The 19,768-nt window shown below is 33.6% G+C and overlaps 1 protein-coding gene across 1 annotated transcript in view; it reads left to right on the forward strand.

Moving 5' to 3' along the window:
- Positions 1 to 19,310, forward strand: part of CFTR (CF transmembrane conductance regulator) — a 198,144-nt gene extending 178,834 nt beyond the window's left edge. The window contains exons 24-27 of the mRNA XM_031938868.1: positions 8,634 to 8,723; positions 13,093 to 13,265; positions 14,107 to 14,212; positions 17,489 to 19,310. Coding sequence (XP_031794728.1) covers positions 8,634 to 8,723; positions 13,093 to 13,265; positions 14,107 to 14,212; positions 17,489 to 17,689 — 570 coding nt within the window. The 3' untranslated portion in view covers positions 17,690 to 19,310. The remainder of the gene's footprint in view (positions 1 to 8,633; positions 8,724 to 13,092; positions 13,266 to 14,106; positions 14,213 to 17,488) is intronic.
- The last annotated feature ends 458 nt before the right edge of the window (positions 19,311 to 19,768 follow it).

Raw genomic sequence — 19,768 nt, forward strand, 5'->3', positions numbered from 1 at the left:
AATTTCTAAGTTTCCCTTTTGCTTCAATGATAAAATACAAATTCCTCTGACATTTAAAGGCCATCTGGTCTTAGACTACCTTTCTATGCTCACTAGACACACTCCTTTCCACATTCTAACTTCCAATCCAATTGGCCTGCCATGCTATTTTTTGTATGTGACAATTCATCTCCACCTAGAATACATGTATATGTCACTTCTCTTCTTAGAATAGCACCACCTTCTATTGGAAGCCTGCTTTGTCCCCCTTAGATATTAGTGTCTTTCCCCCGAGAACTTGCTTCATTCTACAAAAATACACATTTTGTATTTGATGTTCTATGTTTGTGTACTTTTATCTTTGAATAGAAGTTATCACCTTCAGTCAGGGATTTTCTATTTATGCCTTTCTATCCTCATAGTAGGGACGTACAATAGGCATTCAATAAATGTTGCTTGCTGAATGTCTATACTATAATTTACATTTAATCCAGAACATATTTGTTAATTTTTCCTTTCTTACAAATTGCAAACTTTTCCTAAGAAAAAAATTTGAGATATTTGAAATAGTCTATGAGAAATAGTTATTACCATGTCATTAATTGTTTTGCTTATATTTCCTAGCTGACATATTCATCAGCTAAAGTATACTTATCAATTTTTTCTTCAATATTTTTCCTGCTCCAATCAATGTTCTAAGTACCACATTAACAATCACAGCAGATGACAAATGCTTTCTAACACATATGAGATGTTGCTGAAATAACAAACATTTGGGAGAAGCAGTGGAATTGAAAATAAAAAGTGTAATGATTGTTTTTTTTTTTTAAGTCCCTAGAATAGAGTGAACCAAAATCAGCTTAATCTGTGGCTGGTTTTAAAATGTCTTTCTTTGATTTGGGATATAAAACATTACTTATATGGTACTACTTTGTGCATTACTGTGCAAAAACAAGAGTTTAAAATGTATGTGTTTATGCATATGAATATATGACAGATTCAGTGGAGAGAGAGAGAGCGCTCATTTAAAATAAAAGTTAATTGAAAACAATAGTTTGCAAACTAGACATAACTGTCTTCAATCTAGGTAACTTTTGCAAATTACATGTCACTGACCTCAAATCTGAGTAGTTTTTGCAATTGGTTTCTTCTCCCCCCCCCATTCCTCATCTTTGCTTTATATGTTTAATACATATACCAGATATGAAATGTCATCTCTCATGATATCCTGTTTTAATATATTTTTATCATCATCATCTATTTTTACTAACAATTCACTGAAGACATATTGCTATCTGTGCTTATCAGTCCCGCCCTTCATATTCCACTTAGAAAATGAAATTTGTAAATCAGGAGAGGCCGAAGTAAGTTTGATTTCAAATCCAGATGGAGAACAAAATTGTGGTACTTGCCAAAATAACTTTATAAAACAATTCTCCATCTAGATATAAAACTCTCTAGATTGATATTTTCAGTTCTTTTCCCAGACTTAATCATTTGCTAGAAACTTGTCCTTGGTTTTAGATGGAAAATGCAATTTTTTTTTCTAGTAGGAAAAGAAAAGATTTTCAAGTTCTCTAATAGCAAAAAATTCTAAAAAAATAATATAAAAGGAACAAGCTTAAGAGTAATAGCAATAGGGAAAAAAAAAGTACAGAATGATAGAGATTAGACTTTAGTTAGCAGAGCACCTTTAATGTGAAGTTTTTGTCATTTCTTGACTTCCCTGCTATAAAACAAACTCTTCTAAATAACATGGGAAAGCCTTGTTTTGCTGTGGTGTCACTTACATAGAGATGATAGGATTATAGGTCTGGAATGAATGTATATTGTAAGGCTTAAATATCTATATTGCAAGATCTTCTAGTTCAGCTCCTTCATTTTACAGATAAGAAAACTGAGGACCAGAAACACAAACTGACTTACCTCAAATTGTATAGCTAGTTAAGTAGCAAATCTGAGAAAAGATTCTTGTTTTTTTAAGTCCTTAGCCTATAACATTTCTACTTTTCCAAGATAACTCTCTTTAGGAAGCAGTTTGGCATGGTAGTGAGCTGACCTTGGAGTCAGGAAGTTCTGGATTCCTTTGCTAACTCTGACAGTGCTATATGGGATATGGTACCCTGGATCACTAAAAATAGAAGTTGCAAAAAAAAATACTCATGTATCTTATTATGTGAGTTTTTCTTCAGTGAAAGTTCTCAAAACTCAGGAAATCACAGGTCTGGGCCTTCCTCACTCTCTCCAAAAGGCTAATGTTTAGGACCCAGACTTGACATTATCTGCATATATATAAATTATTACTTCTCCACCAAAATAAATCTTTTAAAAGCTATATTTATTCGAACTCTCACCCTAGAAGAGAGCTACAAACCCTAGAAGAAAGTCAACCTGACAAAAGGTGTCCCCTCCACCCATTACAATTTCTGTAGATGGGGAACTACGTGATACTCTTCCCACACCCATCTTTGGCTCTAACTTTGGTCCCTGATGACCTGAGCCCCAGGATTACAAAGGGACCAGAAAGCCCTGATATTCTTCAGAAATGTTCATTATATAGCATAATGAAGCCCAAAGAGAAAACAACAGAACATCTTCACACATCTTTGCTAACTGCACAAAGATGTTTTTATTTTTCTAACCTTTCTCTGTAATTTCTGATTGTCATTGTTTAAAAGCTTCTTGGAATTCAACTTATAAAAAGAAGATTTCAAAATTTTAGGAGAAAAAATTTAAATTTCCTACCTGTTTTATCATTTTTCTTCCAATTCTCCTCTTCCTAACCCATGAAAGGCAAAATTTATTAAAACTTCTATCATTAGAGACTTCAGAGATCTCAAAGTTAGGTGATCTATTGATTAAAGATCTAGGAGACTTAACTGTGGCACTCTCCTTCTCCCTCAGGCATCAACTTAGATTTCATATTACAACAGGTAAAATCACAGTACGCAATTATTTTTGGCAAACTGCAGTGCCTCATCCGCCTCCCTTTTCTAGTACTAGCTACATTATGCTATTGTCCTTTCTTCTAAGGAGTTGGACAGCACCCATGGAGAATGTAATAATTGAGGAGGTAGGGCAAGGCAAGCAATTCAAAGCAGAAACTGCCTCTGAATGTCAATGTTGCATTGACCTTAGGATGAGCTTTGTAAAGGAAGGTAGTGGTATCAGGAAATCATGAGACTAGCATCTAAAACCAACACTAATTCTTATTAAATAGTCTTTTCTTTTTTATCTTTTAATGGATATTTATTTTCTTTCCTTCCTTTATTTTTTTTTCTGGTCCTCTAGCATTGGTTGGGGGTGGAGGGAGACAAAATTCTTATTACAAATACACAGATATGCAGTTACATCAAACAAATGGCCATATCTAAAAACATGTGTTTCATCCTGTACCTTGACTCTATCACTTGTCAATCAGGAAATAGGTAGCATGAAACATCATTGGTCTAATTGAATTGTGACTGGTCTTTACAATGATTGGAATTTTTAAGTTATTCAAAGTTTTTTGTCTTGAAATAGTATTGTTATCATGCAAATTGCACTGATATTATTCACTTTTCTTCACATCAGTTTATATAAAAACTTCCAGGCTTCTCTGAAATCATCCCTTCTGTCATATCAATGACAGGATAATATTTTATTATATTTATATATCATAAATGGTTCACACGCCCCCCCCCATTGATGGGCACCTCTTAGTTTTCAATTCTTTGCTATAAAATAACTACTATGAATATATATGTTTTTAACTTATGATTACCCTTTCTCTTTCTTAGATTGATAGGATTTTTTCTGAGATATATGGGAGATCATTCCTGAAAGGAAAAGCAGTGAAAACAAAAGCACAGAGATAGAAATGATTATATTAGTTAGAACACAATGAAAACATTAGCCTGCCTAGAGTGGAAAGTAAATTTTAGAGAATATAGAGCAAGAAGAACTAGCAAAAAGTGAGGTATTTGTACTTAATACCATGACATTGAAGGTATCCTAAGTTCTTGAATAGGAATATGAACATTAACTTAGTTTTGTAAATTAGTTTTCTGTCAGCATGCAGTAAATAAGTAGAAGTAAGAGATCCTGGAGGCATGGACATTAACTAGGAAGCTATTGAAGAAGTTTTTTTTTTAATTTATGGAACAAAACAAGCACATCTATAATATTCTACAATAAGAAAACTGCAAATCTGCTATATTGAAGTAGTTTTAGATATGATATGATGATGATGATTATTGACTATTATGAGGATAACTAGGGAATAGAAGAATTATTAGCATTGGAAAGAGGAAGGGTTAACTCTATGTTTGTGCTTACAAACATGATGTAGCAAAAACATATTTGTAAAAAATAGATAAAGACCATTTTAAGTTAGTAAAAAGTGTTCAAACTTGGACATCTTTCACTACCAAATTAACCTAGATTGAAACAGGATAATTGGTCTCTGGGCAAAACTCTCAATTACTGTCCATTCACTTGCAGATACAGTCTGATACTGTCATTAACTGAATTGCTTTCTTTTCATTTGATATCTCATGTTAAACAATGTCTATTCATATGGTACCAGTTTTCTGAGGCTCTCAAAGTATTCCTTGGAAGTCACTTTATTTTTATCATACATGGTACACTAGATAAGGTCATTCTCAGTTAAGTAATTTGTCCAGTAGGTGAATAATTATGATTTCCTTATAGTTTCTTGATTCCCAAGAATTACTCTTTATGCTATTCCCTAACATTAAATAAATATTTACATACTTGAAACCTCATATTCTATTACGCATTTGTTTTATAGAGAGAATAATTCATTCTGATTCACAGATGCTGATAAAAAATTGTTTAGTTTGGTCTGAAAACTAAAATCATTTTGAAAGAATTACCAATCAAGTAGTATTAAATAATATTTGTAAGAGAAATCTAAATGTTTAGTTAATGATATAAAACTTTTAGTAATGGGAGAGCTAGTTTGTTCAATTAACTTTTCTTTACCTGGAAAGGGAGAATGCCGTTATTTTAATGTTAGTCAAATGAACTAAAAACAAAAATTATAAACCATTTCCTTAATGATATCAAGCTCATCATACTTCAAACTTCCTCTCTTCTCTTTGCCCAATCTTTATTATCACCTAAAGATTTAATAGCTATGCAAGCTTCTTGAGACAGAATTATTTTACATATGACTAATTCTCCCCTGAATCCATCCTTCCTCTTAATCCCCACATCTCCTGTCTCTTTTTTATCCTGACACTCTGGTGAATTTAATGTTTTTTTTTTTACCCCAAATTCTTTGGATGTGTGTGTTTGTGTGTGTGTGTGTGTGTGTGTGTGTGTGTGTGTGTATGTATATGTGTATGTGCACATGCTCATACTCAATCCTCCTTCAACCAGATCAGATGAAATGGAAGTTCATATAACATACTTTCCTCATTCCTTCAGCTGTGTTTATATTGAGTTATTCTCAAACACTGATTATGTGAAATATTAAATTTCATCCCTTCCTTACTCTTTTACCTTTGTTTTCTTTCTCTTAAGAGCATCAAAATAACATAAAAATTCTAGGCTTTCTGACTTCTTTATTCCTGTATGACTCATCCTCTCCTATTAGAATATAAACTTCCTCATCCTATAGTTCCAACTGCTCAAATGTATTACTCAACTTTTCTGTTTCTCATGAAATCTGTTTGCAATTTAAAATAGCTATTCAACTTTGGTCTCTATTAGGAGTTTTAAAATATATTTTATTTCATTAAAGATTAAATTATTTTTACCTATACAATTTTATTTAGTTTTATGGCTGTTATTTTTATTTATAGTTTTATCTTTTACATGCTGGATTAACATTCCAAGCTTTTCTCTTTTTAAAGTGTTAGTTGCTATGTTTCATGAAATCCTAACTCTAGCTCCTTGGTATTTGATATATTTTCTTTCTGATAGCTTACAGGTTTTTTTTTCTTTGATTTAGAAGATCTGGATTTTGACTCTCATGAAGTGACTGGTAGTTTCTTTTCTGGTTTTCCAAGGGGAAGGTTTCCATGAGCTATCCTTAAAGGCAGAGATTTTATAACTCTTTCCCTACTACCTGTAGGCTTCTGCCTGTTTCTTTGGGGGAAATGGTCCAGAAAAATTTCTTCTGAATCTTGGAAGATATTATTCATCTTAGTACTTATTCTTTTGATCTTCACTGTGGTAGTTGTGAGAGGATCATAGGCTGTTCTGTTCCCATTCATACTTCTAACTTGAGAGCTTCAAGAATAGTTTCATAAGGTTCTAATAAAGGCCTCATTTCCAAAATATATAGAGAATTGACTCAAATTTATAAGAAATCAAGCCATCCATTGGCCATTATCAACTGATAAATGGTTAAAGTATACAAACAGACAATTTTCAGACAAAGAAATTAAAACTATTTCTAGTCATATGAAAAAGTACTTCAAATCACTATTGATCAGAGAAATGCAAATTAAGACAACTCTGAGGTACCACTACATACCTGTCAGATTGGCTAAGATGATAGGAAAAGATAATGACAACGAATGTTGGAGGGGATGTGGGAAAACTGGGACACTGATACATTGCTGATGGAACTGTGAAGGAATCCAACCATTCTGGAGAGCTATTTGGAACTATGCTCAAAAAGTTATCAAACTGTGCAGTGTTTGACGCAGCAGTGTTACTACTGGGCTTATATCTCAAAGCGATTTTAAAGGAGGGAAACGAACCCACATGTGCAAAAATGTTTGTGGCAGCCCTTTTCATAATGGCTAGAAACTGGAAACTAAATGGATGCCCATCAAAGAATGGCTGAATAAATTATGGTATATAAATGTTATGGAATATTATTGTTCTGTAAGAAATGACCAACAGGATGGTTTCAAGGAGGCCTGGAAAGTCTTACATGAACTGATGCTAAGTGAAATGAACAGAAACAGAAGGTCATTGTACATGGCAACAACAAGACTATACGATGATCAATTCTGATGGACAGGACTCTCTTCAACAATGAGATGATTCAGACCAGTTCCAATTATCCAGTAATAAAAGGAGCCAACAAGAAAGAGGACTATGGGAACTGAGTGTGGACCACAACATAGCATTTTCACTCTTTCTGTTATTGTTTGCTTGCATTTTTGTTTTCCTTCTCAGGTATTTTTTTCTTTCTAGATCAGATTTTTCTTGTGCAGCAAGATAACTGTATAGCTATGTGTACATATATTGGATTTAACATATAATTTAACATATTTAACATGTATTGGACTACCTGCCATCTAGGGGAGGGGATGGGGGGAAGGAGGGGAAATTTTGGAACAGAAGATTTTGCAAGGGTCAATGTTGAAAAAAATCACCCATGCATATTTTTTTTGTAAATAAAAAGATATAATAATAAAAAATGAAAAAAGAATACTTTTGTAAACATTTACAATGTTTTTGAGAGGTTGGATAGAAAGCTATTCTTGAAACTAGGAAGGCCTACATTTAAGCACCACCTCTGAAATAGTGGATGTGACCTTTGAGTACTCTAGACAAATCTCTGAGATTATAACTTGGAGACAAGGTGCTAACTTGTTCAAGATAAATCTTATCTGGAAATTCATATACCAATGAAACCACAGCTCTGATCTCTATCCCTATAAGGCTTTTATCCAGAATTTTCTAATAATGAGAAAATAGAAACCAAAAATATTCTATATAATTTTCAACTACTTGGCTCTTTTATAAATCTAAAGATATAAGAATAGCTCTATATTATTTTGAATATTTAAAAAACCATCCATTAAAGCAACTTTGTTTAGAGTCAAAATTCAATGTGTGAAATAAGAACTGCCATTGTTATAGATGTCCATTCCAAGTCAATGGGAATTGTATCAATGTGCATAGAATTTTTCTTAGATTTGAAATTAGATTTGCAACAAGAAGTATTGCCTAGCCCTTTTTGTAGTGGCTAAAAACTGGAAACTGAATGGATGTCCATCAGTTGGAGAATCGCTGAATAAATTGTGGTATATGAATATTATGGAATATTACTGTTCTGTAAGAAATGACCAACAGGATAATTTCAGAAAGGCCTGGAGAGACTTACACGAACTGATGCTGAGTGAAATGAGCAGGACCAGGAGATCATTATATACTTCAACAACAATACTATATGATGACCTGGTTCTGATGGACCTGGCCATCCTCAGCAACGAGATCAACCAAATCATTTCTAATGGAGCAGTAATGAACTGAACCAGCTATGGCCAGAAAAAGAACTCTGGGAGATGACTAAAAACCATTACATTGAATTCCCAATCCCTATATTTATGCACACCTGCATTTTTGATTTCCTTCACAAGCTAATTGTACAATATTTCAGAGTCTGATTCTTTTTGTACAGCAAAATAACATTTTGGTCAGGTATACTTATTGTGTATCTAATTTATATTTTAATATATTTAACATCTACTGGTCATCCTGCCATCTAGGGGAGGGGATGGGGGGGTAAGAGGTGAAAAATTGGAACAAGAGGTTTGGCAATTGTTAATGCTGTAAAGTTACCCATGTATATATCCTGTAAATAAAAGGCTATTAAAAAAAAAAAGTATTGCCTATTATTTTTGTTCTAAAACAAATAGTCAAGCTTTTAATCATGTCCTTTCTTTTTTGCTCTATCCAAACAGAAAGTATTTATATTTTCTGGAACATTTAGAAAAAACCTGGATCCTTATGGGCAATGGAGTGATCATGAATTATGGAAAGTTGCAGATGAGGTAAGAGTATCTACCAAAGATGTGTACATGGCAAGTGAGGCAGTTGTTCTCTATAATGAAAGAGATAGTCCAGCCATACTCATTAAAAATGTTGTCACTATTAATATTGGAAGTGCTTGGCCTGTTGTTTCATTCATGAACATACTTATGATATGTTCATGATAAGGCTTCATATATAACTGGTGTTTAATAAATATTTTTGAGATGAATTAACCACATATTTTATTATCAAAATACAAAAGTTATTGTAGATGAGATTTCATTAAGTGAATATATAATACAGGGGGGGAAATATAGAATTTGGTGTCAAGAGGACCTGGATTCTAATACTGAATCTGCCATTAGCTATGTGATTTTACCCAAATCATCTAATGTATTTGGGCCTTAGTTTTCTCATCTCTCTAATGAAGGGATTGAACTATAGGGTCCCTATTCCAAAAAAAAAAATGCTGTTGAATTCACCCTGACTAAAGGTATTTAAATAGATGTTCTAGACAAATACTAATATCAAGTTAGCCTGTCTAAATTAGCCTGTATCATGCCTAGGTAGACTTGGCCAGATTCAGATGTTCATTCTGATCCCTTGGGCTTTTTCTCCATGATTTTTATCTTTTCTACTTTAGACTATGTCAGTTCTGAAGGTGCCCTGAAATAGGCAAGGTGATTCAAGAAAAGAATTGTGGTATAGTGGAAAGATTACTGAATTTTGAGTAAATTTCAAGGTCCCTTCCAACACCAAAAATTTGATCCTGTGATTTTGTGACCTTCAAATGCCAGTTCTGTCACTGTTACCTATATAACTTTAGGAAAGTTAGCCTGTAGAAGCCTTAACTGCCTCATGTGTAAAATTATGTGGCATGGTGAGTGTTCAAATTTGACCTCTTAATACTTATAAATTGTATTATCCATGGCAAGTCATTTGCTCTCCATTTGCATCAGTTTCCTCATTTGTAAAGTGGGGATATCACCTATCTCCTGGTATTGTTGTGAGAATAAAATCAGATAATAATTGTAAAGTGCTTAGCATATATAGTGCCTGTCACATAGCAGGTACTATATATAGCTAACCTTAATTGTATTATATGATATCTAAGATATCTTCTTTCTCTAAAAATAAGATACTATGATTTCAAAAGGAAATAAAACATATGGAAAAGAAAAAAAATTTTACCAGAATTCTTTACTAGAAAATTTCACTGGAATTTCAAAGAAGTTGATATTAGTCTCCAAAGTGACATACACTTACAAATCTTTTTAACCATAGAGATTGTGGTCCATTGATGGAGAAATTCCAATGATCATTTAGTTACTTGAAGAGAGACCCTTTTTTGTGAGAGGGGGAGGTTGGGGTGGAGAATGTTTCAGCCTTAAAATGTCACTACATAGGTTACTTATTTGGCTTATGCATAGTACTTAACTTGTGCTATCGCTTCAGGCATCGTACCAGAAAAAGATAATGCAATTCATTGTAATTCACCAAACATTCAGAGTAAATGTGAGATTTATTGTAATACTTTGCTGGCATTATAAATCCAAAATCATGAGATTTTAAAATGTTTATTAAATTTAATTATCTTCTTTAAAAACCAAACTTTTTTTTATCCTTTTTTTGGGGGGACATATACTAATTCTTCTTCAAATACTGTTATATCTGAAATCATTCTTTTTTCCCCTTACCTCTCTTATTCACATTAGACTCTATTAAGAGCTTTATACTTTAAGTGAGTGTTAAACACTTGTTTGTTGAGTGCCCAACCTTAACATAGACCATAAAATTCTACTCAGATTATCCATTTTCATTACTCAAGTTTCCTTATTACCCAACAAAAATTCTTTTCATGGAAATTGTAGAGAAAACATTAACTAAATTTGCAAATAATACACTTAGAGATCTTTGATCTTCAGTTTAAAGGAGATTAGGTTTAAGAATGTAATTTTGAGATTTACAATGTTGGGGAGGGATAAAATTAGAATAGGAAAAAATCTCTGAACCTCATGACAATTTCATACCTTGCCAGTTTATGCAGGAGAGGATGGAATCAGAACCATAAGAATATTTCAAGGTAAACCAAAAGAAATGTTAGTGAGTCTCTCACATACTTTTAAAATGCCAAAAAGCCTAGAAAAATTCTATCCCACCCTCACCTCACATTTCAATTTACAACACTACTTTTAAGTATAGTAGAGATAAATTATTGAAAATAGATATGATATAGATAAATATGATGACAGATATTATGATAAGTATAGACATAGTACACTATATGTGAAGCTCATGATTATTTTTATTGGCATATAGAGCCTGAACTTGGAGTCAGTGGTTCAAGTCCATCTATGATTCTAATTAGTTATATGACTCATAGTAAATAATTTCTTCATTTATGAAATGGGATTAATAATAGTAACTAATATACAATAGGGTTGTAAGAATCAAATGAAACAATGCATAGTAAAAACCTTAAAGTGCTTTATAAAAGTGCTTACTTTTCCTATATCATAATATGCTATTCTTCATATATCAGATGCTGCTGCTGACTTAATTACTGATAAGTCTTAGGGCAATGAATTTGTGTCAGATCATCAACATATATTCTGGTCCCTGAGACCTTATGTATGAAGTGACTCACCAATTAGGCTGCCCTTGATATTCAAGATTCCAATGTCCTTTCCAGTTTTAGGACCTGTATAATCTGGATGAACACTTGTAAAGTATGCTATGTATGCAAGTCATCTTTTAGGTATGGTTGGGCTAATTAACTAGGTAACTTCATGGCACAGTGGATAGACTGCTGGCTCTGGAGTCAGAAAGACCCAGTGCAGCTTCAGACACTGTGTGGCAAGTCACTTAATCTCTATTTGACTCCATTTCCTCATCTGGTAAAAGGAAAGGCTGTCGGAATCATGAAAATCAATTTTAAAATTATCTGGAGAGTCTTTTATTACCTTTGTGATTTATTTCCACTGGAGATCTGTTGATTCAAAGTTATTAAAGGTGGTCTGAAACTCACTTATCTCTTTACTTATATTTCCAAAAAATGTTTTTACTTAATTTTATTTACTCTGAAGATTATTCTATTTGGTAGAGAATACAGAAGCAAAATAGGAAAAAGATTATTTTTTCTCAATCATCCACTATTTTTTGCCAAAATTTTAAAAATTTTAATCTAAAGCTTTGAGTACCTAATTCCTCCTTTTTCTCTTCCCCTTTCCCTGAGTGGGTAAGCAATCAGATATAGGTTATACATTGCAATTATACAAAACATTTCCATATTAGTCACTTTTTACAAGGAAACATAAATGCAAGAATGAAAGTGAAAAATAGCCTGCTTCTGTCTGTATTCAGTCATTAACAGTTCCCTCTCTGGAGACAGTAGTGTGCTTCATCATTAGTCTTTTGGGATTGTCTTGGATCATTGTATTGCTGAAGATAGCTGTCATTCACAAATCATCAGTGTTGTTGTTACTATGTACAACATTTTCCTGGTTCTGTTCACTTTACTATGTGTCAATTCATGTTAAGTCTTTCCATTTTTTTCTGAAATCATCCTGCTTGTCATTTCTTATAGAAATTTCATTAAATTATATAACACGACTTGTTTAGGCATTCTCTAATTGATGGCCACCCCCCCTTGATTTTCAAATCTTAGCCACCACAAAAAGATCTATAAATATTTGTGTGCAAATATGGCTTTCCCCCCTGCTTTTTTTTTGATGTCTTTGGGACATACACCCAACAAGTATACTGCTGAATAAAAGGCTGTGCACAGTTTTATAGTTCCTTGGGCATAGTTCTAAATCACTCTCCACATGGTTGGATTAGTTTACAATCCTACCAACAGTACACTAATTCAGTTTTCCCACATCCTCTCCAAAATCCAACATTTCCTCCTTTTTCATATCAATCATTCTGATAGGTATGAGGAGGTATCTTAGGGATGTTTTAATTTGCATTTCTTTGATCAATAGGGATTTAGAACATTTTTTCATATGCCAACCACAATTATTAATGTCCTTTAACTCCAAATAGTAGCCTCATGCTTTCTTTATTTCTCATCAGACCTTAAACAGATACGCATCCTTTGTCACATGACTCACATTGTTTGGATCTTAGTGTTCCTAATACTATTCTTATAGGACCTTATCACTCTTTTGTATATTAAGATATTCTCTTACCTCAAAGTATGAAACTTAAATTCTTAGCCAATTCAGACAGAGTTTGTAAAATTGTAGTTAAACTGGATACTTCTTAGAACCTCAAATTTTCCATTTTATTTGTTAAAATTCATGCATGTTTACTCATATCACATTTTGACCACATATGTGAATGGTATGTAAGCAAAATGTTTTTCCTCTATTTCTTTTTCTGTAGGTGGGATTGAAGTCTGTGATCGAGCAGTTTCCTGGGAAGCTGGATTTTGTCCTTGTTGATGCTGGTTGTGTTCTAAGCCATGGCCACAAACAGTTGATATGTTTGGCTCGGTCTGTTCTAAGTAAGGCAAAAATCTTGCTGTTGGATGAACCGAGTGCTCATTTGGATCCTATGTAAGTTGTAGTGTTTCTATTTTTTGACAGAACAGACAACTGAATCATTAATATTTAACCCACATTTTCATGATGCCATCTCATTTGTAACCCATCATCTCTTACATAGATATATTAAGATTTGATACTGCAAAGACCATGATACTAAGTGTCCAGTGGTGTATGTTTATTTATCTGAATGTGAGTTATACTTCTTGCTCTTGGAGATGGCTACAAAATATTATATAAATTTGTAGTGTAACAGAGAATGGAGCTGTATACTTACATAAGCAAACCTAGCGGCCTAATTTCCTATTTTCCACTTCAAACACAAATTCAGAAGTGATATCAGTAGTTTGCAATAAGAATACAAATGTTCATATGCCCATGGGATGGAATTGTTAGGAATTTTTATATAGGATATTTTGTTTGCTTTGATACCTTAAAAGGTTTAACATTTTAAAAATTGAATGTTATGAATAAATAAAAAAGAAGCTGTATGATGCTCCATAGACACATAAAACTGTTTAAAAACTATTCGTGGTTGTATAAGAATGAAATAAAAATATTTTTTGATATGTGCCATTCAGCCAGCAAGAATACCATGCTAACTTCATGGGTTTCCATGTGCTAGGAATCTGACCTCTTGACAAAAAAACAAAACAAAACAAAAACTGATTATAATTAATTCTGTATCTAAATTTTTGTCTTTTTAAAATATTTTTTGATAAAGAGTAGTAAATCATCTAAGAGTCTTAAAAGGCATAGGTGAATATTAATTTAGTAAAATTCTTCTTGGAACTAGATGATTAAAGTTCTATGGTTACATGGGCTTGTTTTTCTTTCTTTTTTTTAAAAAAAGAACATATCAAATCATTCGAAGAGTGCTAAAGAATGCATTTGCCAACTGCACTGTAATCCTCTCTGAACACAGGATAGAGGCAATGATGGAGTGTCAGCGATTTTTGGTAAGTATTTTGTCATTTGCTTATAATCTGATTTCCTTATTTAATTTTTGATTGAAGAATTTTAAGTTAAGGTTCTCAGGTGTTTCAAGGAGGCTATATTTAGAAAGTCTTTGTAAGTATTCCTAGTGTAGAAGTTTTTTCACATACAATTGTGTCATGTGAGGCCATTCACTATATTACTCAAGATAGCTGCTCAGCTTTCTGGGTTTAATCCAAGCAGTGAGATCATATTGGAATTAAGTGAATCTGAAATGAGAGCAGATTGCTTATTAATGTTGAAGTATTTATGAGACTCTGCTTGAGGTCCCTGCTGTGGGACCATGTTTCAGGTGAAACTATTCTATAAAGAGGTCCTTCTGGTATTTATTCTAATTAAATCCTCTTGGATGACATCCAAAGCAGAATTAGGTTGGTTTAAATTCTGTATTGTATTTGATCATATTTTAGTCAGCCTCTAGTTTTCTTGTTTATACACTTGAATATAGAACACTCATTAGTATCAGGTAGTCTCTTTTCACATCTGATTCATTTCGTTGTTATCTTTGATCCTGTTGAAAAAGTTCAACAGCTTCTATTCTTTTTGGAAAGCTCCATTTGGTGCTCCCCACCTTTCTTTTAGTGGCAAAGTCTCCAGTGATTTTTAAAAAATGATTGGAAGCTTCCCTAGACTTAGTCACAGGGAAATTCCAAGTATGTATCATATTATTTCTGTCAAGCCTTTGAACATCCATGAGCAAGGATAAACATTTCCCTATTTAAGGAGCTTCTCCTTCTTTTTAAAAATTATTCAATGAGTGATGAATCTGGAGATGGGCTTCTGGTCTTTCTGCTGGATTAAGTGTATGAATGGTATTGGGCCCTAGTTCGCCATTGGTATATATAGGGTGTTCAAGGAAGTCAGGCAGTTCCAGTATGAGGGCTTGCTGAGCTCTTTTTAGTGCTGCTTTCCACCTTTGATGTCTACTTGATACTAAATTCACACCTGTAGCTCTAAGAAGCTATGGCATTCATAGTGACCATACCCTGGTAAACTGTTTTGGTAGACAGGCTAAGCCAAGTTGAGGGAAACCAATGGATCTCAAACTCATCAGTGAGTTAGGAGGGTATCTACAAGAATAATTTTTTTCAATGGCCTTGAAAGTTGCTGAAGACTTTTTTTTTTTTTTGGTCTTGCCATTGGACCTTGATGACTCTGGGAGAAAGAGTGATGCTGATAACTTTTATGCAACTTTGACTCACTTAAATCCAATTTATTCATGAATCAAAACATGACTCTGTGATGCCTCTGGTCCTCTTTGAAAATGAAGAAGAAACAACAACAGTTTGTTCATGTGTAATATGCCATTCTTGGGTGAGGGAGGACTGAAGGAGGGATAAAATTTGGAACTCAAAATTTTTAAAAGTGAATGCTATAAATAAATAGAAAGTTTAAAAGGAAGTTGCATGATATCCAACAGATACATAAAACTGATTAATAGTTATTTGTGGTTATTTAATAATGAAATAATTTTTTTTCTTTAAAATATGCCCTCCAGACAGTAAGAATGTCATGTCAACTTCATATACAGTACTGACTAGGCTGATGATTTTGCCATATACTAAACACACACTGAATTCTAAGGTGACAGATTTTGAGACTGTTGATTTAAAGCTGGAAGGAATCTTGGAGTTCATTTCATCTAATCTCTTCAAAAAGATTAAATGTGGAAATTGAGAAATTACATTAAGTAACTTGCCCAAAGTCACAAAGGCTATAAAGGACAAACGCAGAATTTGAACCCAATTTCTTTGATTTCAAATCCAGCAATCTTTCTAGGGCACTATGAAATGAATTCAAAATTTTTATCTTATATTTTATTTTATTTTTTAATAATAATATCTTTTATTTTTCAAAATACATGTGAAGATAGTTCTCAACATTCATTCTTGCAAAACCTTGTGTTCCATATTTTTCTCCCTCCCCCTCCTCCTGTCCCCTGGACAGCAAGTAATACAATATAGGTTAAACATGTGAAATTCTTCCAAATATATATCCACTTTTATCATGCTGTACAAGAAAAATCAGGTCAGGAGATGGCACAGCGGATAGAGCACTGGCTCTGAAATCAGGAGGACCTGAGTTCAAATTTGGCCTCAGACATTTAATATCCTAGGCAAGTCACTTAATCCCAATTGTTTCTGGAAAAAAAGAAAGGAAAGAAAAGAAAAATCGGATCAAAAGGGAAAAATTGAGAAAGAAAAAAAACAAAAACAAACAATAATAAAAGAGTGAAAATATTATGCTGTGATCCACATTCAGTTCCTATAGTCCTCCCTCTTGATGCAGATGGCTCTCTCCATTATTGTAATTCCCTTGAATCACCTCATTGTTGAAAAGAACCATATCCATCAGAATTGATCATCACATAATTTTGTTGTTGATGTGTACAATGTTCTCTTGGTTCTGCTCAGTATCAGTTCATGCAAGTCTCCCTAGATCTTTCTGAAATCATCCTACTGATCATTTCTTTTAGAACAATATATTCCATTACATTCATGTATTAGTTGATATTGTCTGTCCAGGCCTTTTTGAAATCATCCTTTTGATCATTTCTTTTAGAACAATGCTATTCTATAGCATTCATAAACCATAACTTATCCAGCCATTCCCCAACTGATGGACATCCACTCAGTTTCCAGTTCCTTGCCACTACAAAAAAGACTTACAAACATTTTTGCACATGTGGGACCTTTTCCTTTTTGTGTGATCTCTTTGGGATATAGACCCAGGAGTGACATTACTGGATCAAAGGGTATGCACAATTTGATAGCCCTTTGGACATAGATGAACTTAATTTCTGTCATGGAAGCTGGTAAAGGATTTTGGCTTTTTTTTTCTTTTTTTTTTAGAAGGGGCTAGAAGAAGAGTGTTAGGGAGTCAGTATTTTACCTGTTATGGTTAATACTTGCTTCTTATTGATGTATCATGTTAGGACTAATTATTTGTTTAATTTAGTTGTGGTAATCCTCTGCTGGGCTGATATTGAAAAATGGTCAGGCTGATATGTAAAGATTTTTGTATACCACAGGCTACTTTAGGATTTCCTCCAAGGTTAAGCTTTCTGACTGAGTAAATGAGCTAACAATAATGATGATCTCTTGGAATGGAGCTTTGGGAGCTTTATCTCCTCCTAAGAACTCATGGGAAGTCCTCCCTCTATCTGCCACTTTGTCTGCTTGTAGGGTCCCTTAACTTATATTTCTCTGTGAGGAGCTAATGGTTCCATGTCTCACTAGGTCATTGAAGAGAACAAAGTGCGACAATATGAATCCATCCAGAAGCTGTTAACTGAGAAGAGTCTCTACAGGCAAGCCATCAGTCATTCAGACAGGATGAAGCTCTTCCCCCACAGGAACTCAAGTAGGCACAAGTCCCGACCCCAAATTACTGCTCTGAAGGAAGAAACAGAAGAAGAAGTGCAGGAAACCAGACTTTAGATATTCATGGCTGCAAATTCTTGCCAGGCTCATTTGAATTTTGTGAGGAAAGAGAGCCTTTTTCCTTCTGCTTGGGAAAACTGACATTAATAATGTTCTAAATTGAGAAAGATGGAAGAATGCTCTTCATGAAACACTGTATGTGTGTGTATGTGTGTGTGTGAGCATGGGTGTGAACCCTCTTGGGGATGTGCCTTCTTAGCAAAGTGAAGCAATGTAAAAGGCCTGAAGACTCTTGAAGAGTTACCAATTTTTTTTTTAGCAACTTAAATTGCCCTGATTTCCTGATTATATGTGTGGTGACCTTGAACTGGAGTTTTCCAAGAGCAGTTTACTTGCCTTTTAAAATTTGGTGGGAAGAATGAAAGCTGTTAAATCTCACTGTAGGGGTCACTGTAGGGAGGTTGTGAACCTCCATTTCCCTTCTCCTCTAGTTTTATAAGAAACAGAGTACTTACTGATCATTCTGACTTTTCAAGAATTCACTATGATAGAGTTGCCCAAAGAAGGCCCCTCACCATAATGCATAAATCACAGCACATAGGAATTAATGAAGGAAGTGAGATCTGATTGTTCAGATGTCAGGGTCAAGAATTTTTCAAATATACGAAAATCCATGTTCACTTATCTATATAGTCTGGACCCTTCTCTTTATTATGGAGATAAGGGTTGGAGAAGTCCTGTGTGTTGGAGAAATATACTGTGTAAATTGATACACCAAGACTTTTTCAATATGCTGGTACTGTAAAGGTGCTAAGCTCTCCACCCAGTTGGAAGGTGTGGAGAACTGCCCTTGTTTAAACTTGCCTGGTACTGCAGTATAGATAAACCAATGATTTGGATGAAAGCCTGATGAATGGAAGAAGAGACACTGTAAGAAAACATGAAATCTGGAGGTGTCATGTGGCAATGTCTAACACTTCACAGTGTATACATAAAGTGAGAGATAGGACAGAAGACACATAGAGGTAGAGTTATTAATGAATCAGTTTTTATATTTTTCTGCTTGTAATTTTAGGATGTAAATGAATTTTTCTCTAGAAAATATTATTTATTTTACTACTATGTCAACTTCATATAAAGAAAATTATGTATTTTGAGAATGATTATTCTGCACAAATAGAAATATATTTGTATAAAAAATTTTATATCAGAAATATATACTTTGTGACACTGGTTATTTTTATTCTACACTTTATTAAAACTGGAAAAAATTTGCCAGACCATAGGGGAGGTATAACAAAGGGGCATTAACTACCTTTTTTAGATGTATAAAAAAGGATCATGATTATGTAGATGTTGCACATTTCTGTTTTATTTGAAAGGATCACCTCAACCAACTACCTTTCATATAGTCCCACAGAAGACTATTAAAAAGTTTGAATACTTCTACACTACTTTCTGAAATTCAAGAAGGCCTTGAAGATTGCATTTTATTTATTGTCAAGAAAGAATATATCATGTGTGTCAATAAAATTCATATATTTGGGTATAAATCAACTGCCTTTCAGATGTATTTGTTTATTTTTCACTGTTCTTGAGTGCTGGGTTTCTTACAGATGAATGGGACCTCAACCCTGAGAATGAATCACTAATTAAATCCTCTTTGAGCCTTTATATGCCTTCGATCCCTTCCTTATCTAGCACATTTGTGTGAATGAAGAATGAATTGAATCCTCCTGTTCAACAAATTCTCTATGGAACTCCTATGTGGACCATGGTCACTTTACAAGCTATTTCTATGTTTTGTCAATATTTGTGGAACAGGTTTGTGGAATTTAACTTTAAAAGCTCTTTCAAATTATATTATTAGTCTTCTTGGAAGCAGCTATATTAAACCCAAATTATTAAACCCAGGCACATTTCTGCTTCCTGGTTTCCCTGCTCTCTTTCAAGTCCATCTAAAATCCCACCTTATACAGAAAGCCTTTCCTCATCCCTCTTACTTCTGATGCTTTTCTTCTAACTATTCCCTATTTATTCTGTATACAGCTTATTTGTACATAATTGTTTGCATTTATCTCCTCCATTTGATTGTAAGCTCCTAGAGAAAAGAGATTTCCTTGTGCTTTTCCTTGT

This window comes from Sarcophilus harrisii, chromosome 5 (assembly GCF_902635505.1).
Source record: "Sarcophilus harrisii chromosome 5, mSarHar1.11, whole genome shotgun sequence".
NCBI classification, from domain to species: domain Eukaryota; kingdom Metazoa; phylum Chordata; class Mammalia; order Dasyuromorphia; family Dasyuridae; genus Sarcophilus; species Sarcophilus harrisii.